General features: G+C 38.1%; 1 protein-coding gene and 1 long non-coding RNA gene across 2 annotated transcripts in view; one reads left to right on the top strand and one right to left on the bottom strand.

The window, feature by feature from the left end:
- The window catches only part of LOC139039535 (uncharacterized), a 78,960-nt gene that overhangs the window by 40,249 nt on the left and 21,496 nt on the right, over positions 1 to 17,215 (bottom strand). The window lies entirely within an intron of this gene.
- Positions 8,145 to 8,663, top strand: LOC110136911 (small ribosomal subunit protein uS12-like). Its single transcript, XM_020892962.2, has one exon. It carries the CDS (start codon positions 8,173 to 8,175, stop codon positions 8,602 to 8,604), a length of 432 nt encoding a protein of 143 aa, XP_020748621.2. The 5' UTR covers positions 8,145 to 8,172; the 3' UTR covers positions 8,605 to 8,663.

The following is a 17,215-nucleotide window of genomic DNA, read 5'->3' as shown; positions in this document are numbered from 1 at the left end:
TAGTTGCCACTCTCAAAAGCCTGGCGCATGCTTATACTTAATGAGCAACCAACAGATTGTTATTGGTTTTACCTCAATCAGTTGTTTCAACTGAACAACTAATCATATCAATAAGATACCGAAAAAATGATTTCTAAAAAAGAACAAACCTTAAAACACAAAAGTATTTTAGAATTCAGCATATAACTGAAAAAGGGACATGGGCTTGATTTCATAGACATTTTATTGCAGAGCACATTTCTTCACCATGAAAAAAAAAAGCATTTGATGATTTCATTTAGGGAAATTGTCATTGTTTGCAAACCACGCCCTTAGTGTCATAGATGACTCAAATTTAGAAAGTCTACATGTCAGAATGAGATGTGCACTCATTAAAACTCTTTTTGACCTCACTTTAGCTTACAAATTCCACTCCCCCATAAGAATCGAGATTACCAGGCCTAAGCGGTAAGTAATATGAAAGCCAATTCCAAATACATGCAAAACTAAAAAAAAAAAAAAAAAAGTAATGAATCTTATCCATCACCCATCTTCAAGAATTAACATCTCATAGCCACAGCCACTTTGTTTCTTCTATACTCCCAGCCACTACTCTCCTCCCATGCTTTTTTGAAGCATTTCACATATATCATATATAATATCATATATATCACATTATGGTGTTGGAGAAGACTCTTGAGAGTCCCTTGGACAGCAAGGAAGTCAAACCAGTCAATCCAAAAGGAAATCATTCCTGAATATTCACTGGACGGACTGATGCTAAAGCTGAAGCTTCAATACTTTGGCCACCTGATGCAAAGAGCCAACTCACTAGAAAAGGTCCTGATGCTGGGAAAGATTGAAGGCAGAAGGAGAAGGGGATGACGGAGGACTAGATTGCTGGATGGCATCACTGACTCAATGGACATGGCATCACCAACTCAATGGATGTGAGTTTGAGCAAGCTCCGGGAGATGGTGAAGGACAGAGAAAGCTGACATGCTGCAGCCCATGGGGTTACAAAATGTTGGACACAACAGAGCAACAACAACAACAACATATATCATATAATTTTACTGATGGATTTCAAATGACCATATCTCAATGTTACTTCTAAAGAATAAGTATTTTTAAGATAGCCACAACACCATTAGTAGACATAAAAATGAGTTAAAGTTCCTTAATGTCAAATATGCCCCAAATATTCAAAAGTTCAAATGTTTCATAAATGTCACTTTTTAAAACTTAAAATTATTTTTAATTGAAGGATAATTGCCTTACAATATTGTGTTGGTTTCATCCATACAGCAACATGAATCAGCCACAGGGATACATATGTCCCCTCTCTCTTGAACCTTCCTACCGGGATCCCACCCACCCCAAAATGCCACATTTTTTTTTTTTTTTACAAATTGTTTATTTGAATCAGGAAGCAGTTGAAGTCCACATGTTGCAATCAATTGATATGTATTTTCTTTCTCTTTTAATCTCTGTGCTCACTTGCCCTCTCTTGCTGGTTCTTCTACTCTCTCTTTCTCCCCTTCTCCATCTTTCATATGCACTCTTTCTCCTTACATTTTATTTGAAGAAACACAGTTGTTTGTCTTTGAGAATTTTATATAATCCAGATTTCTGTAAATGCATCTCCATAGCATAGTTTAATCTAATCCTCTATCCTATGTACTTCCTCTAAATTGCTAAGCTGAATCTAGACAGATTTTTTTTCCAAAGCTACTTCAGAGGAGGTAGCATGTTCTTGCATCAAGGGGCACATAATGTCTCATCTGTCTTGGATTTAACAGCAATCAGTTTTTAATGCCTCTACCCACCAATTTAATATGAGTTTCCCCCAAAGTGATATTCTAATTCATTGTCATCTCCATTTAAATACATGAAAAGTCATATGGCAGCCTTCCTGTTTTAATTAAGATCAAAACCATCTTAATTTACACAGAAAGAGCATTTCATAACATTTAAGTCATTCATGACAAACAACAAGCTTAGTAAGCAAGAAATCAAATTTTCTTAGAATTTAAGAATGGGTCAGATATATACCATAAAAATGCACTGGATAAACAATTAGGAACAAAGTTATAGGGAAAGATGACAAAAGAAGACGAAACACTCCCCCGACATACTGGGAAGATTAAAAGAAAAAAAAATTAAATAGTACCGAAGGTAATTTGAAATACAGTCAACAAAATTAGAAACTCAGAAGAAAGTTATATAGATAAGAGTTGGAGACATCATTGGCGAGCTGGATTATGAACTAAAGGAGAAACCCAGATGTACAGAGAAAGAGATGGAAGATAAGATAGACAGCTTGAAACATAAAGTGCAGCAGAAGTTCTAACATAGATCTTAGTTAAGAGAATGTTTCTTCCAGAAAGAAGAAATAAAGGGAGTGGGTGGTGTGGCTCTAATGAGGAACTCATCAGATTCACTTACCAGAGAAACTAGTGAAAATTACTTTAAAACAACCAGTTAAAAATCCCTGGATATGGTTCAAGTACATACAGTAACTATAGAAACACACACTTTTTTTCTGTATTTTTCTGTAATTTGTTTAGAATATTGAGAATCTGTGGTATTTGAACTGAGATCTGCTTCCTCTTCCTCCATCCTAACTCAGCAAGATGGAAATTTTACTCCAGACTGGTATAGCCAAGAACACAGGGATCCAGCATCCAGTTTGAGAGCTATAGTCCTGGACAAGCGATATGTTAGTATTCCTCCCCCACCTATCTATTCAGTTCAGTTCAGTTACTCAGTCGTGTCTGACTCTTTGTGAGCCCATGGACTGCAGCACACCAGGCTTCCCTGTCATCAACAACTCCCAAAGCCTATTCAAACTCATGTCCGTCGAGTCAGTGATGCCATCCAACCATCTTATCCTCTGTTATCCCCTTCTCCTCTTGCCCCCAACCCCTCCCAGCATCAGGGTCTTTTCAAATGAGTCAACTCTTCCCATGAGGTGACCAAAGTATTGGAGTTTCAGCTTCAGCATCAGTCCTTCCAATGAACACCCAGGACTGATCTCCTTTAGGATGGACTGGTTGAATCTCCTTCCAGTCCAAGGGACTCTCAAAAGTCTTCTACAACACCACAGTTCAAAAGCATCAATTCTTTAGCGCTCAGCTTTCTTTATAGTCCAACTCTCACATCCATACATGACCACTGGACAAACCATAGCCTTGACTAGACAGACCTTTGTTGACAATATAACATCTCTGCTTTTTAATATGCTGTCATGTTAAAGTTGGTCATAACTTTCCTTCCAAGGAGTAAGCGTCTCTTAATTTCATGGCTGCAATTACCATCTGCAGTGATTTTGGAGCCCCAAACAATAAAGTCTGACACTGTTGCCACTGTTTCCCCATCTATTTCCCATGAAGTGATGGGACCAGATGCCATGATCTTAGTTTTCTGAATGTTGAGCTTTTTTTTTTTTTTTTCATTTATTTTTATTAGTTGGAGGCTAATTACTTCAAAACATTTCAGTGGGTTTTGTCATACACTGACATGAATCAGCCATGGAGTTACATATATTCCCCATCCCGATCCCCCCTCCCACCTCCCTCTCTACCCGCTCACTCTGGGTCTTCCCAGAGCACCAGGGCCGAGCACTTGTCTCATGCATCCCACCTGGGCTGGTGATCTGTTTCACTATAGATAATGTACATGCTATTCTTTCAAAACATCCCACCCTCGCCTTCTCCCACAGAGTCCAAAAGTCTATTCTGTACATCTGTGTCTCTTTTTCTGTTTTGCATATATGGTTATCATTACCATCTTTCTAAATTCCATATATATGTGTTAGTATGCTGTAATGTTCTTTATTTTTCTGGCTTACTTCACTCTGTATAATGGGCTCCAGTTTCATCCATCTCATTAGAACTGATTCAAATGAATTCTTTTTAATGGCTGAGTAATATTCCATGGTATATATGTACCACAGCTTCCTTATCCGTTCATCTGCTGATGGGCATCTAGGTTTCTTCCATGTCCTGGCTATTATAAACAGTGCTGCGATGAACATTGGGGTGCACGTGTCTCTTTCAGATCTGGTTTCCTCAGTGTGTATGCCAAGAAGTGGGATTGCTGGGTCATATGGCAGTTCTATTTCCAGCTTTTTAAGAAATCTCCACACTGTTTTCCATAGTGGCTGTACTAGTTTGCATTCCCACCAACAGTGTAAGAGGGTTCCCTTTTCTCCACATTTATTGCTTGTAGACTTTTGGATAGCAGCCATCCTGACTGGCTATGTAATGGTAGCTCATTGTGGTTTTGATTTGCATTTCTCTGATAATCAGTGATGTTGAGCATCTTTTCATGTGTTTGTTAGCCATCTGTATGTCTTCTTTGGAGAAATGTCTGTTAGTTCTTTGGCCCATTTTTTGATTGGGTCATTTATTTTTCTGGAATTGAGCTTCAGGAGTTGCTTGTATATTTTTGAGATTAATCCTTTGTCTGTTGCTTCATTTGCTATTATTTTCTCCTGATCTGAGGGCTGTCTCTCCATCACCCTAATTCCAAAACCAGACAAAGATGCCACAAAAAAAGAAAACTACAGGCCAATATCACTGATGAACATACATGCAAAAATCCTTAACAAAATTCTAGCAAACAGAATCCAACAACATATTAAAAAAATCATACACCATGACCAAGTGGGCTTTATCCCAGGAATGCAAGGATTCTTTAATATCCACAAATCAATCAATGTAATACACCACATTAACAAATTGAAAGATAAAAACCATATGATTATCTCAATAGATGCAGAGAAAGCCTTTGAGAAAATTCAACACTCATTTATGATTAAAACTCTCCAGAAAGCAGGCATAGAAGGAACATACCTCAACATAATAAAAGCTATATATGACAAACCCACAGCAAGCATCACCCTCAATGGTGAAAAATTGAAAGCATTTCCTCTGAAATCAGGAACAAGACAAGGGTGCCCACTCTCACCACTACTATTCAACATAGTGTTGGAAGTTTTGGCCACAGCAATCAGAGCAGAAAAAGAAGTAAAAGGAATCCAGACAGGAAAAGAAAAAGTGAAACTCTCGCTGTTTGCAGATGACATGATCCTCTACATAGAAAACCGTAAAAACTCTTCCAGAAAATTACTAGAGCTAATCAATGAATATAGTAAAGTTGCAGGATATAAAATTAACACACAGAAATCCCTTGCATTCCTATACACTAACAATGAAAAAACAGAAAGAGAAATTAAGGAAACAATACCATTCACCATTGCAACAAAAAGAATAAAATACTTAGGAGTATATCTACCTAAAGAAACAAAAGACCTATACACAGAAAGCTATGAAACACTGATGAAAGAAATCAAAGAGGACACAAATAGATGGAGAAACATGCCGTGTTCATGGATTGGAAGAATCAATATTGTCAAAGTGGCTATTCTACCCAAAGCAATCTATAGATTCAATGCAATCCCTATCAAGCTACCAATGGTATTTTTCACAGAACTAGAACAAATAATTTCACAATTTGTATGGAAATACAAAAAACCTCGAATAGCCAAAGTAATCTTGAGAAAGAAGAATGGAACTGGAGGAATCAACCTGCCTGACTTCAGGCTCTACTACAAAGCCACAGTCATCAAGACAGTATGGTACTGGCACAAAGACAGAAATATAGATCAATGGAACAGAATAGAAAGCCCAGAGATAAATCCATAAACCTATGGACACCTTATCTTCGACAAAGGAGGCAAGGATATACAATGGAAAAAAGACCTCTTTAACAAGTGGTGCTGGGAAAACTGGTCAACCACTTGTAAAAGAATGAAACTAGAACACTGTCTAACACCATACACAAAAATAAACTCAAAATGGATTAAAGATCTAAATGTAAGACCAGAAACTATAAAACCCCTAGAGGAGAACATAGGTAAAACACTCTCTGACATAAATCAAAGCAGGATCCTCTATGACCCACCTCCCAGAATATTGGAAATAAAAGCAAAAATAAACAAATGGGACCTAATGAAACTTAAAAGCTTTTGCACAACAAATGAATGTTGAGCTTTAAGACAACTTTTTCACTCTCCTCTTTCACTTTCATCAAGAGGCTTTTTAGTTCCTCTCCACTTTCTGCCATAAGGGTGGTGTCATCTGCTTATCTGAGGTTATTGATATCTCTCCCAGCAACCTTGAGTCCAGCTTGTGCTCCTTCCAGCCCAGCATTTCTCATGATGTACTCTGCAGAGAAGTTAAATAAGCAGGGTGACAAGATACAGCCTTGACGTACTCCTTTTCCTATTTGGAACCAGTCTGTTGTTCCATGTCCAGTTCTAACTGTTGCTTCCTGACCTGCATACAGGTTTCTCAAGAGGCAGGTCAGGTGGTCTGGTATTCCCATCTCCTTCAGAATTTTCCACAGTTTATTGTGATCCACACAGTCAAAGGCTTTGGCACAGTCAATAAAGCAGAAATAGATGTTTTTCTGAAACTCCCTTGCTTTTTCAATGATCCAGCGGATGTTGGCAGTTTGATCTCTGGTTCCTCTGCCTTTTCTAAATCCAGCTTGAACATGTGGAAGTTCATGGTTCATGTATTGCCGAAGCCTAGCTTGGAGAATTTTGAGCACTACTTTACTAGTGTGTGAGATGAGTGCAATTAGTTTGGTTTTTAGTTCAGTTCAGTTCAGTCACTCCGTCGTGTCCGACTCTTTGCGACCCAATGAATTGCAGCACGCCAGGCCTCCCTGTCCATCACCAACTCCTGAAGTTTACTCAAACTTATGTCCATTGAGTAGGTGCTACAAAAAATCAAATATCACAATAAAGCAAGTCACAAGAATTTTTTGGTCCCCCATTATATACAAAAGTTATATTTACCCTATACTGTACTCCATCAAATGTGAAATGGCTTTATGTCTGAAAAAACAATGTACAACCTTAATTTTAAAATATTTTTTTTGCCCACAACACTGTAAGTAAACTATAATCCACCAAAAATTTTTAAATTAAAAAAAAAACACTTTATTGCTAAAAATATACTAAACACCATCTGAGCCTTCAACAAGTTATAGCAGTAACATCAAACAAAGGTCACTGAGTTTAGATCACCATAAGAAATTCACTAATGAAAAAGTCTGAAATATTGCAAACATAACCAAAGTGTGACAGAGACATGAAGTGAGAAAATATTGTTGGAAAAATGGAACCAAGAGATTTTCTAAACACAGGGTTACCACAAAGCTTCAATTTATAAAAACCACGATATCTATGAAGTGCAAAAAAGTGAGGCACAATAAAACCACACATGGCTATACATCAATAATCATGTTAAATGTAACTACATTAAATAATTCAAAGGCAGACACTGTCAGTCTGAATTACAAACAACAAAATCCAACTATACGCTATCTACAGAAGATATTTTAGATTCAAAATACAAACAAATTCAAAGTAAAGGGATGCTTAAAGATATATTATGCAAACAGTAACCACAAGAAACTTCCAGTGGCTATACTAATGTCAGAAAAAAACAGACATTAAAACAAGTGTTGCTAGACAAAAAGAGTGGCATTTTACAATGATTAAAGAGTCACCCATGAGGAAGACCTAACAATTGTAAGCATATGTGCACCTAATAGAACATAAAAATATATGAAGCAAAACTGAATAATGAAGGGAGAAATAGGTAAGTCAACATAATAGTTTAAGATTTCAACACTCTACTTTAAAAAAAAAAAAGAACAGTTAACTAGAAGATCAACAACAAAATAAAAGATTTGGACAACACTAGAAACCAACCATTTATTTATACAACATTCACAGACCACCCCACAAAATAGGAACAGAATATACATTCTTTCCAAGTGTACATGGCCAACCTCTAAGACAAACCATAGACAGACTAAGACAGAAAGACCATAAAACAAACCACAGTGAATGTACAGAAAATAGAAATGATTAAAAGATAAGAGGATAGACATGATACAAAACTCTGCTTTCCAACACTAGAAATCAGTAACAATAAAATGTGGAAAATTCAGAAACATATGGGAATTAAACTATACACTCCTAAATCATCAGTGGGTCAAAGAAATAAAAAAGGAACTTAAGTAGTATGTTGAAATGAGTAAAAATGAAGACATATATCAAAACTTAAAGGATACAGCAGCTCTTTCGCTCAGGCCCGTGGTGCCGGCAGGATGGGCAAGTGTCGCGGTCTTCGTACTGCCAGGAAGCTCCGTAGCCACCGACAAGACCAGAAGTGGCATGATAAACAGTACAAGAAAGCCCATTTGGGCACAGCCCTGAAGGCCAACACTTTTGGCGGCGCCTCTCACGCCAAGGGAATTGTGCTGGAAAAAGTAGGAGTTGAAGCCAAACAGCCAAATTCTGCCATCAGGAAGTGTGTCAGGGTTCAGCTAATCAAGAATGGCAAAAAAATCACTGCTTTTGTACCCAATGATGGTTGCTTGAATTTTATTGAGGAAAATGATGAAGTTCTGGTTGCTGGATTTGGTCGCAAAGGTCATGCTGTTGGTGACATTCCTGGAGTCCGCTTTAAGGTTGTCAAAGTAGCCAATGTCTCTCTTTTGGCTTTATACAAAGGGAAGAAGGAAAGACCAAGATCATAAATTTTGATGATGAAAGCACGATAGTAATAAATTTTCATATACCAAAAATAAAAAAAAAAGGATACAGCAAAAAGCAGTGCTCACAAAGGCATTTATAGCAATAAATACTTATTTTATGGAAAAAGTAAGATCTCCAATCAGTAACTTAACCTTCTACTTTAAGACACTGGAAAAAGACGAGCAAAATAAACCTAAAGCAAGGACTTCCCTGGAGGCACAGTGGATAAGAATCTGGCTGCCAACGTAGGGGATCCAGGAGATTCCTCAAGCAACTAAATCCGTGCAGCACAAGAATTGAGCCTGAGCTCCAGAGACTGCAGGCCACCACTACTGTGTCCCGTACACCTAGAGCCCATGTTCTAGGCACAATAAAACCACCACGTGTGCCGATACGTCAATACAACAGTGAGGAACCCGCATACCGCAACTAAGAGTAGCCCCTGCTCACCACAACTAGACAAAGTGCTTACAAAGCAATGAAGACCCAGTGCAGCCAAAAATAAATAAATAATTAATTAAAAGAAAAAAAAACACCTAAAGTGAAAAGAAATGGTAGATTAGAATGGAAATTAATGAAACAGAGAATAGAAAAAGAAAATCAATTAAACAGAAAGCTGATTCTCTAAAAAAAAGAAAGAAAATGAATAAAACTAGCTTTAGTAATCAAGGCAAAAGAGATGGGACTCACACTGCTAGAATTAGAAATGAAAGAAGGTACAGTCCTACTGATCTTATGGAAATAAAAGGACTATCAAAAAATACTATAAAAACTGTACGCTAACAAATTTGACAACTAGATAAAAGGGGGAAAGTCCGAGAAACATACAACTTCTAAAATTAACTCAAAAAGAAAAAGACAATCTGAATAGACCTACAACAAAGATATTAAACTGGCAACCAAAACACTACCCAGAATGATCATTTAAACAGATGCAGAAGCAACTTTGACAATATTCAATAACCTCTTATGATGCAATTCTCAACAAATTAGAAATAGAAAGAAATTATCTTAACATAATAAAGACCATACACAAAAACCCACAATTAGCATCATACTGAACAACCTGAAAGCTTTCTCTGAAACTAGAAGATGAGGAATAAGGCAAGACGCCCATTCTTGCCACCTCTATACAATTCTGTACTATGAGTCCTAGCCACAGCAATTACATGGGGGTGGAGGACAGGAGCAACCAAATTGGAGAGAAAGAAGTAAAGTTACTTCTGTTTGTAGATGAGACAATCTGATAGAGAAAACCTTAAAGACTAAAAGGTACACACACATCAAAAACCACAAAAAAATCTGCTAGAACAAATGAATTCAGAAAAGTTGTAGACACAAAATAAACATTAGAAAATCAGTTGTATTTCTATATGCTAAACAGCAAACTACCCAAAAAATAAAATCTCATTTGTAATAGCATTAAAAAGAATAAATGGCTTAGAAGTAAACTCAACTAATGAAGTGAAAGACACTTATACTGGAATCTTCAAACACTGATGAATGACATTAAAGGAGACACAAATTAATGAAAAGGCTTCCTGAGCTCACAGATGGGAAGAATTAATACTGTTAAGATATTCTTATTACCAGAAGTGATCTACCACTTCTGAGAAATGCTTATCAAAATCTCGATTTTTTCATACTTAGAAAAAATATCCTAAAGTTCATATGAAACCACAAAGGACACAGAATGATCAAAATAATCTTGAGAAAAAAAGAACAAATCTGGAGGCATCACACTTCCTGAATTTAAATATATTATAGAGCTACAGTAATTAAAACAGTGTGTTACTGGCATGAAAACAGATCAACCAACCAACCAAAACTGAGAGCCCAGAAATAAACTCTACATATACAGTGAACTCATCTTCAATAGAGGTATCAAGAATTTTGTTATTGCTGTTGCTCAGTCACTAGGTTATGTCCGACTCTTTGTGACTCCATAGACTGCAGCACACGAGGCTCCCCATCCTTCACTATCTCCCAGAGTGTGTTCAGATTCATGTCCATTGAGTCAGTGATGCTATCCAACCATCTCATCCTCTGCCTTCTCCTTTTGCCTTCAATCTTTCCCAGCATTAGGGTCTTTTCTAATGAGTTGACTCTTCATATCAGGTAGCTAAAGTATTGGAGCTTCAGCTTCAGCATTAGTCATTCCAATGAATATTAGGGACTGATTTCCTTTATGATTGACTGGTTTGATCTCCTTGCAGTCCAAAGGACTCTCAAGAGTCTTCTCCAACACCACAGTTCAAAAGCATCAATTCTTCAGAGTTCAGCTTTCTTCATGGGGCAACTCTCACATCCACACATGACTACTGGAAAAACTATAGCTTTGATGGACCTTTGTTGGCAAAGTAATGTCTCTGCTTTTTAATATGCTGTCTAGGTTTGTTATCACTTTCCTTCCAAGAAGCAAGCGTTTTCTAATTTCATGACTATAGTCACCATCTGTGGTGATTTTTTGGAGGCCAAGAAAATATAATCTGTCACTGCTTCCATTTTTTCCCCTTCTGTTTGCCATGAAGTGGTGGGACTGGATGCCATGATCTTAGTGCTTAATGTTGAGTTCAAACCAGCTTATTCACTCTCCTCTTTCACCCTCATCAAGAGGCTCTTTAGTTCCTCTTCACTTCCTGCCATTAGAGGGGTATCATCTGCATATCTGAGGCTGTTGATATTTCCCCTGCCAATCTTGATTCTAGCTTGTGATACATCCAGCTTGGCATTTCACATGATGTATTCTGTATATATGTAAACAAGCAGGGTGAAAACATACAGTCTTCCCTACTCCTTTCCCAATTTGGAACCAGTCAGTTGTTCCATGTCTGGATCTAACTGTTGTTTCTTGACCTGCATACAGGTTTCTCAGGAGACAAGTTAAGGTGGGCTGGTACTCCCCTCTCTTTAAGAATTTTCCACAGTTTGTTGTGATCCACACAGTCAACATCTTTGGCATAGTCAGTAAATCAGAAGTAGATGTTTATCTGGAACTCTCTTGCTTTCTCTAAGATCCAACAGATGTTGGCAATTTGTTCTCTGGTTCCTCTGCCTTTTTTAAATCCAGCTTGTACATCTGGAAGTTCTTAGTTCATGTACTGCTGAAGCCCAGCTTGAAGGATTTTGAGTATACCTTTGCTAGCATATGAAATGAGCACAACTGTATGGTAGTTTGGACATTCTTTGGCATTGCCCTTCTTTGGGATTGTAATGAAAACTAACCTTTTCCAGTCCTATGGCCACTATTGAATCTTGGAGGACAAGGAAAGCAGGGCAAAGGCTAGTAGTTTTGTCAAGATAACACACTGGTCATAAACAAACACCCTTTTCCAACAACCCAAAAGATGACTGCACACATGGACATCACCAGATAGTCAATGCAGAAATCAGATTATGTTCTTTGCAGCTGAAGATGAAGAAGCTCTATACAGTTAGCAAAAACAAGAGCTGGAGCTAACAGTGGCTCAGATCATGAGCTCCTTATTGCAAAATTCAAGCTACAATTGAATAAAGGGAAAACCACTAGGCCATTCAGGTATGACTGGGGTGACAAATATATTCAAGGGATTAGATCTGATAGAGTGCCTGAAGAACTATGGATAGAAATTCATAACATTGTACAGGAGGTAGAGACCAAAACCATTCCAAAGAAAAAGAAATGCAAGAAGACAAAGTGGTTGTCTGAAGAGGATTTACAAATAGCTGAAGAAAGAAAAGAAGTGAAAAGCAAAGGAGAAAGGGAAAGATATACCCAACTGAATGCAGAGTTCCAGAGAACAGCAAGGAAAGATAAGAATGCCTGCTTCAATGAACAATGCAAAAGAAGTAGAGGAAAACAAAGAAAAGGAAAGACTAGATATCTCTTCAAGATAACTGGAGATACCAAGGGAGCATTTCATGTGAAGATGGGCATGATAAAAGACAAAAATGGTAAGGACCTAATAGAAGCAGAAGAGAATAAAAAGAGGCAGCAAGAATACACAGAAGAACTCTACAAAAAAAGTCTTAATGACCTGGATAACCACAATGGTGTGGTCACTCACTTAGAGCCGGACATCCTGGAGTGTGAAGTCAAGAGGGACTTAGGAAGCATTACTAAAAACAAAGTCAGTGGAGGTGATGGAATTCCAGCTGACCTACTTAAAATCCTAAAGGATGATGCTGTTAAAGTGCTGCACTACATCAGTTCAGTTCGGTTCAGTCGCTCCATCATGTCCGACTCTTTGTGACCCCATGGACTGCAGCACAACAGGCTTCCCTGTCCATCACCAGCTCTCAGAGCTTGCTCAAATTCATGTCCTCCTGTTGGTAATGCCATCCAACCATCTCAGCCTCTGTCGTCCCCTTCTCCTCCTGCCTTCAATCTTTCCCAGAGTCAGGGTCTTCTCCACAGTGAGTCAGTTCTTCACATCAGGTGGCCAAAGAATTGGAGTTTCAGCTTTAGCATCAATCCTTCCAATGAACTCCATATGTTAGCACTCCATATGTCAGCAAATTTGGAAAACTCAGCACTGGCCACAGGACCAGAAAAGGTCAGCTTTCATTCCAATCACAAACAAGAGCAATGCCAAAGAATATTCAAACTATAACCAACAACATGACAATACAAATTGAATTAGTTTTTAAAATGGTGGAGATGACTTCCCTGGGGGTCCAGTGGTTAAGAATCCACCTGAAAATGCAGGGGATACAGGTTTGATCCCTGGTCTGGCAAGATTCCACTTGCCTCAGGGAAACTAAGCCTGTGTGCCATCAATCTACTGAGCCCTCGCTCTAAAGAAGCCCCCTTTGCCACAACTAGAGAAAGCTGGTGCACAGGAACCAAGACCCAGAGCAGCTAAAAATAAATACATAATTTTTTTTTAATTGTAGAGATGGGGGAGCAAAGGAAAATGAGCTAATTATACTAATTTTAATAGTTTCTCTCTGTACTATGGTCAAGATCCAAATTTGGTCCTGAGATTTTTTTTAGCTGCCAGGAATAGTAAAAACAAAAGTATGACAAGTGTTACAGTGCTCATTACCAGAAATGAGGCAACATGTTAAGTTCACAATAAATCCCTAAGTAAAGTGTATAAGAAATCACTGTCAATCTGAAAAAAAAAGAAAAGAAAAGAAATCACTGTCAGTCTGGATTCTTACATGCAAGAAACAGATGTCATCTCCAGCTAAGTCACTGAACAGATGGTGGGACAGCTCACAGAATCTACTATGAAGAACTTATATACAGACTCAACACGGAAAATGAATGCAAGCACGTTTCAGAATTGATATGGAGATAAAACTGCTCCAGCCAGTGCCACTGGACACTGTCACTTCCACCTGCATGGCTAGTGCGTCTGTGCAGTGTATCTGGCAGCATCTGATTGGTAGAGCCGAGGTCACATATCTGTACTCCAGATGCAAAAGAGAAAGGGAAAGTAAGCATCTGGCACTGTTAGCTCCTATAGCAAACTCTACCCTATGAATCAAATAATCTGGGGGTTAGGAATTCCACCAAAACAGATGATATATTTCTTGACAATAACCCTAGCTGTCTTATGAATTTGCTCTATAATAAATGAAGTCCACCCTGGGAGGGGCTTAACAAAGAGACAGCTAATTGTTCCTTGTTCCATACTGACTTACTGATCTAACTATTCTCAATCCAATGATGTATTATAATCCTGCATTTATTTACTGTTTTCAGTGGAGGCTCTTAATACATACACGCTTGTAGTTTTAGTGAATCAATTTAACTTGATCAAAATGTAGAACCCAGAATGCCTGCAGGAGTGGCTACACTAGCAATCCTTTTTCTTATCTCAAAGGGCTCTTAATAAAACTGAATCCATCAGTTAAAACAGCAAATGATTAGGTTAAGAACAAAAATATCAACATATAATAAACACTTGTTTACCTTAAAATGAAATTAGCCATTATCCAAATAGAAACTGAAATTCCCACCAAAATATAAATTTCAAAAGTGACAGAGATACATATAAAGAATTGAAAATTGAGGTAATAAAAAAGCTACTGGGGAGAAGATTAATTCAACTACATGCACGACCATCTCAAAAGACAAAGTGAGCTCTGCTGTCTTCTTCCTGAGTAGTGACTGCAACTGACGAAGCAGTCCATAATGGCCCGTTTCTCTCCATGGCGCTGAGTGGAGCCTACTTTGCTGCTGCTGCTAAGTCACTTCAGTCGTGTCTGACTGTGTGACCCCATAGACGGCAGCCCACCAGGCTCCTTTGTCCCTGGGATTCTCCAGGCAAGAATACTGGAGTGGGTTGCCATTTCCTTCTCCAATGTATGCATGCATGCTAAGTCTCTTCAGTCGTATCTGACTCTGTGTGACCCCATGGACAGCAGCCCACCGGGCTCCTCTGTCCACGGAATTCCCTAGGCAAGAGTACTGCTTTGCTAGATGACTTCAAATGCAGGCTACTTCAAAAGGTGGGTTCAAGGACAGTATATTTTTTAGAGTATGACTGCCAGTGAGCATGGGTGAGGCATGCTTAGGCTTGCTGCAGGATGATGATCCTTGGATTATACAGACAAATTAGCCTGAAACAAGTAACCTAAGACTGTCTCTCAAAAACCTCAAGGTCCAACTCTGAACCAGAATTTAAAATGTCCTCTACTCATAGTATGTGGAAGTAGAAGGAAATGCTCCTGGAAAGAGAAGAGATGGAAGATATGAAGCTGGGTTTCTGGGAGAAGAAAGCCTTTTTCTGCTCGCAGAGCTGCTGTCTACTCCAGGGCAGTTGGCCTTCTCTCTGTACCTTCATCAAAACTTAACAAACTTTAAGTTTGTTAAGCTTGTTTGTTAAGTTGTTAAACTCTTGCTCAACAAACCTAAATGCTGTGAGTCACTTTTACCAGCAATGTAGACAGGTCTTGGTAACTGTTGAACATCCTGAGCAAACAATCCTGACTCACCAAAAAGAAAAAAAATATACATTAAACATCATAGTAAGGATGAAGCAGAGAAAAAAATTCAGGGCACAAAGAGAATTATCTGCTAATGCATGGGATTGTTTTGGTTGATACTATTGATTAATAAGGATTTATTTTTAATGCCAAATTTTCAACATACAATTTTCTCAATTCACTTAAAACAATGCTGGGTTTAGTACTATTCAGAGTTTGTTATTTAACTGGAAATGGAAAATCACTTAGAGCCAATATGAAATTTTGATTTACTTATTATTTCTTCGTTAATAGAAACCAAAGTTAAAGTCAACATACCTTCAAAAAAAGTATTGGTTTAGGCTACTGATATTTTTTCCCCAAATTTTCTGTTAGTATTGCTGATTATAATACATACACACACACACACACACACACACTGCCTTTTCCAAGAATATGGAAGACTAATTAAAAGATGTGAAAATTTTTTACCATAGAAAGTTAGAAATGCTGACAAAGGTAGCACTCTGTTAAGTGCATAGATGAGATGTCAATATAGTGAAAGAATTTCCAAGGGCCCCAAAACAAGAAGGAGCAGAAAAACAAAACAGTAATAGAAAGGGGAGGGGGAGTTTCTGACATTAGCAATCAAGATTTGGGTTTTTGTAATAGCCACTCATTGAGGAAGATAAGACTTTGAGACTAAGAAAGCAAGACACTGGAATTGAAATTCTCACACAGAACTGGATCTCTTAACAGCTATAAACTGATGGCCAAAAGGTCCTAGGATATATGCTTGAGAATGCATAAGATTGTGCCATTTGCTGCCATTAGTGGCTCTGAGTTGAAAGAAACATCTTGTGACGAAGTCTGCCTTCAAGTTGGTTTGGTATTTACTTGGTTGTGTGGTCTGGGTACCTCCATAAAAAGAAATTAACTAATTACAGACTAATCATTTTTGTGAGACCTGATAAAAACAAACAGAAGTTAGGAATTCCCTTGAGGTCCAGTGGTTGGGACTCCATACTTCCATTGCAGGGGGCATGTGAGTCAGGGAACTAGGATCCCACAGGCCACACAGCATGGCCAAAAGAATTCTTTCTAATAAATAAAAAGAAAGAAGCAACATGCTTTGGAAAGATTCACCTAAAACTCAGGCTCTGTAGGATTTTTATGGATAAAGCCCCATTTAAAATGAACTCATTTTCCAAAATACAAAGCTTAAAAGGGAACAATATTCCATGAAGAAATGTCAGTAAAGAGAAGTGAAAGTCATCCAATCCTGTCCAACTCTTTGTGACCCCATGGACTGTACAGTCCATGGAATTCTCCAGGCCGGAATACGGGAGTGGGTAACCTTTCCCTTCTCCAGGGGGTCTTCCCAACCCAGGGATCAAACCAAGGTTTCCCTCATTGCAGAAGGACTCTTTACCAGCTGAGCCACAAGGGAAGCCCAAGAATATTGGAGTGGGTAGCCTATCCCTTCTCCAGAGGATCTTCCTGACCCAGGAATCGAACCAGAGTCTTCTGTGTTGCAGGTGGATTCTTCACCAACTGAGCTATCAGGGAGGAAGAGAGCCAGATCATATTCCTAAGAATGTGAGATAATGGAGAACTTAATTACATAAATCCTATTATAAAAATATTTTTGAACATAATATAAAATATGCTAATGTATAAATATATATATATATAGAGAAAAAATTTTCTGGAGTT

Source organism: Odocoileus virginianus, chromosome 18 (genome assembly GCF_023699985.2).
Source record: "Odocoileus virginianus isolate 20LAN1187 ecotype Illinois chromosome 18, Ovbor_1.2, whole genome shotgun sequence".
In the NCBI taxonomy this organism is placed as follows: Eukaryota; Metazoa; Chordata; class Mammalia; order Artiodactyla; family Cervidae; genus Odocoileus; species Odocoileus virginianus.
The sequence above is the reverse complement of the archived record's forward strand: the minus strand, read 5'-3'. Positions and strand labels throughout refer to the sequence as shown.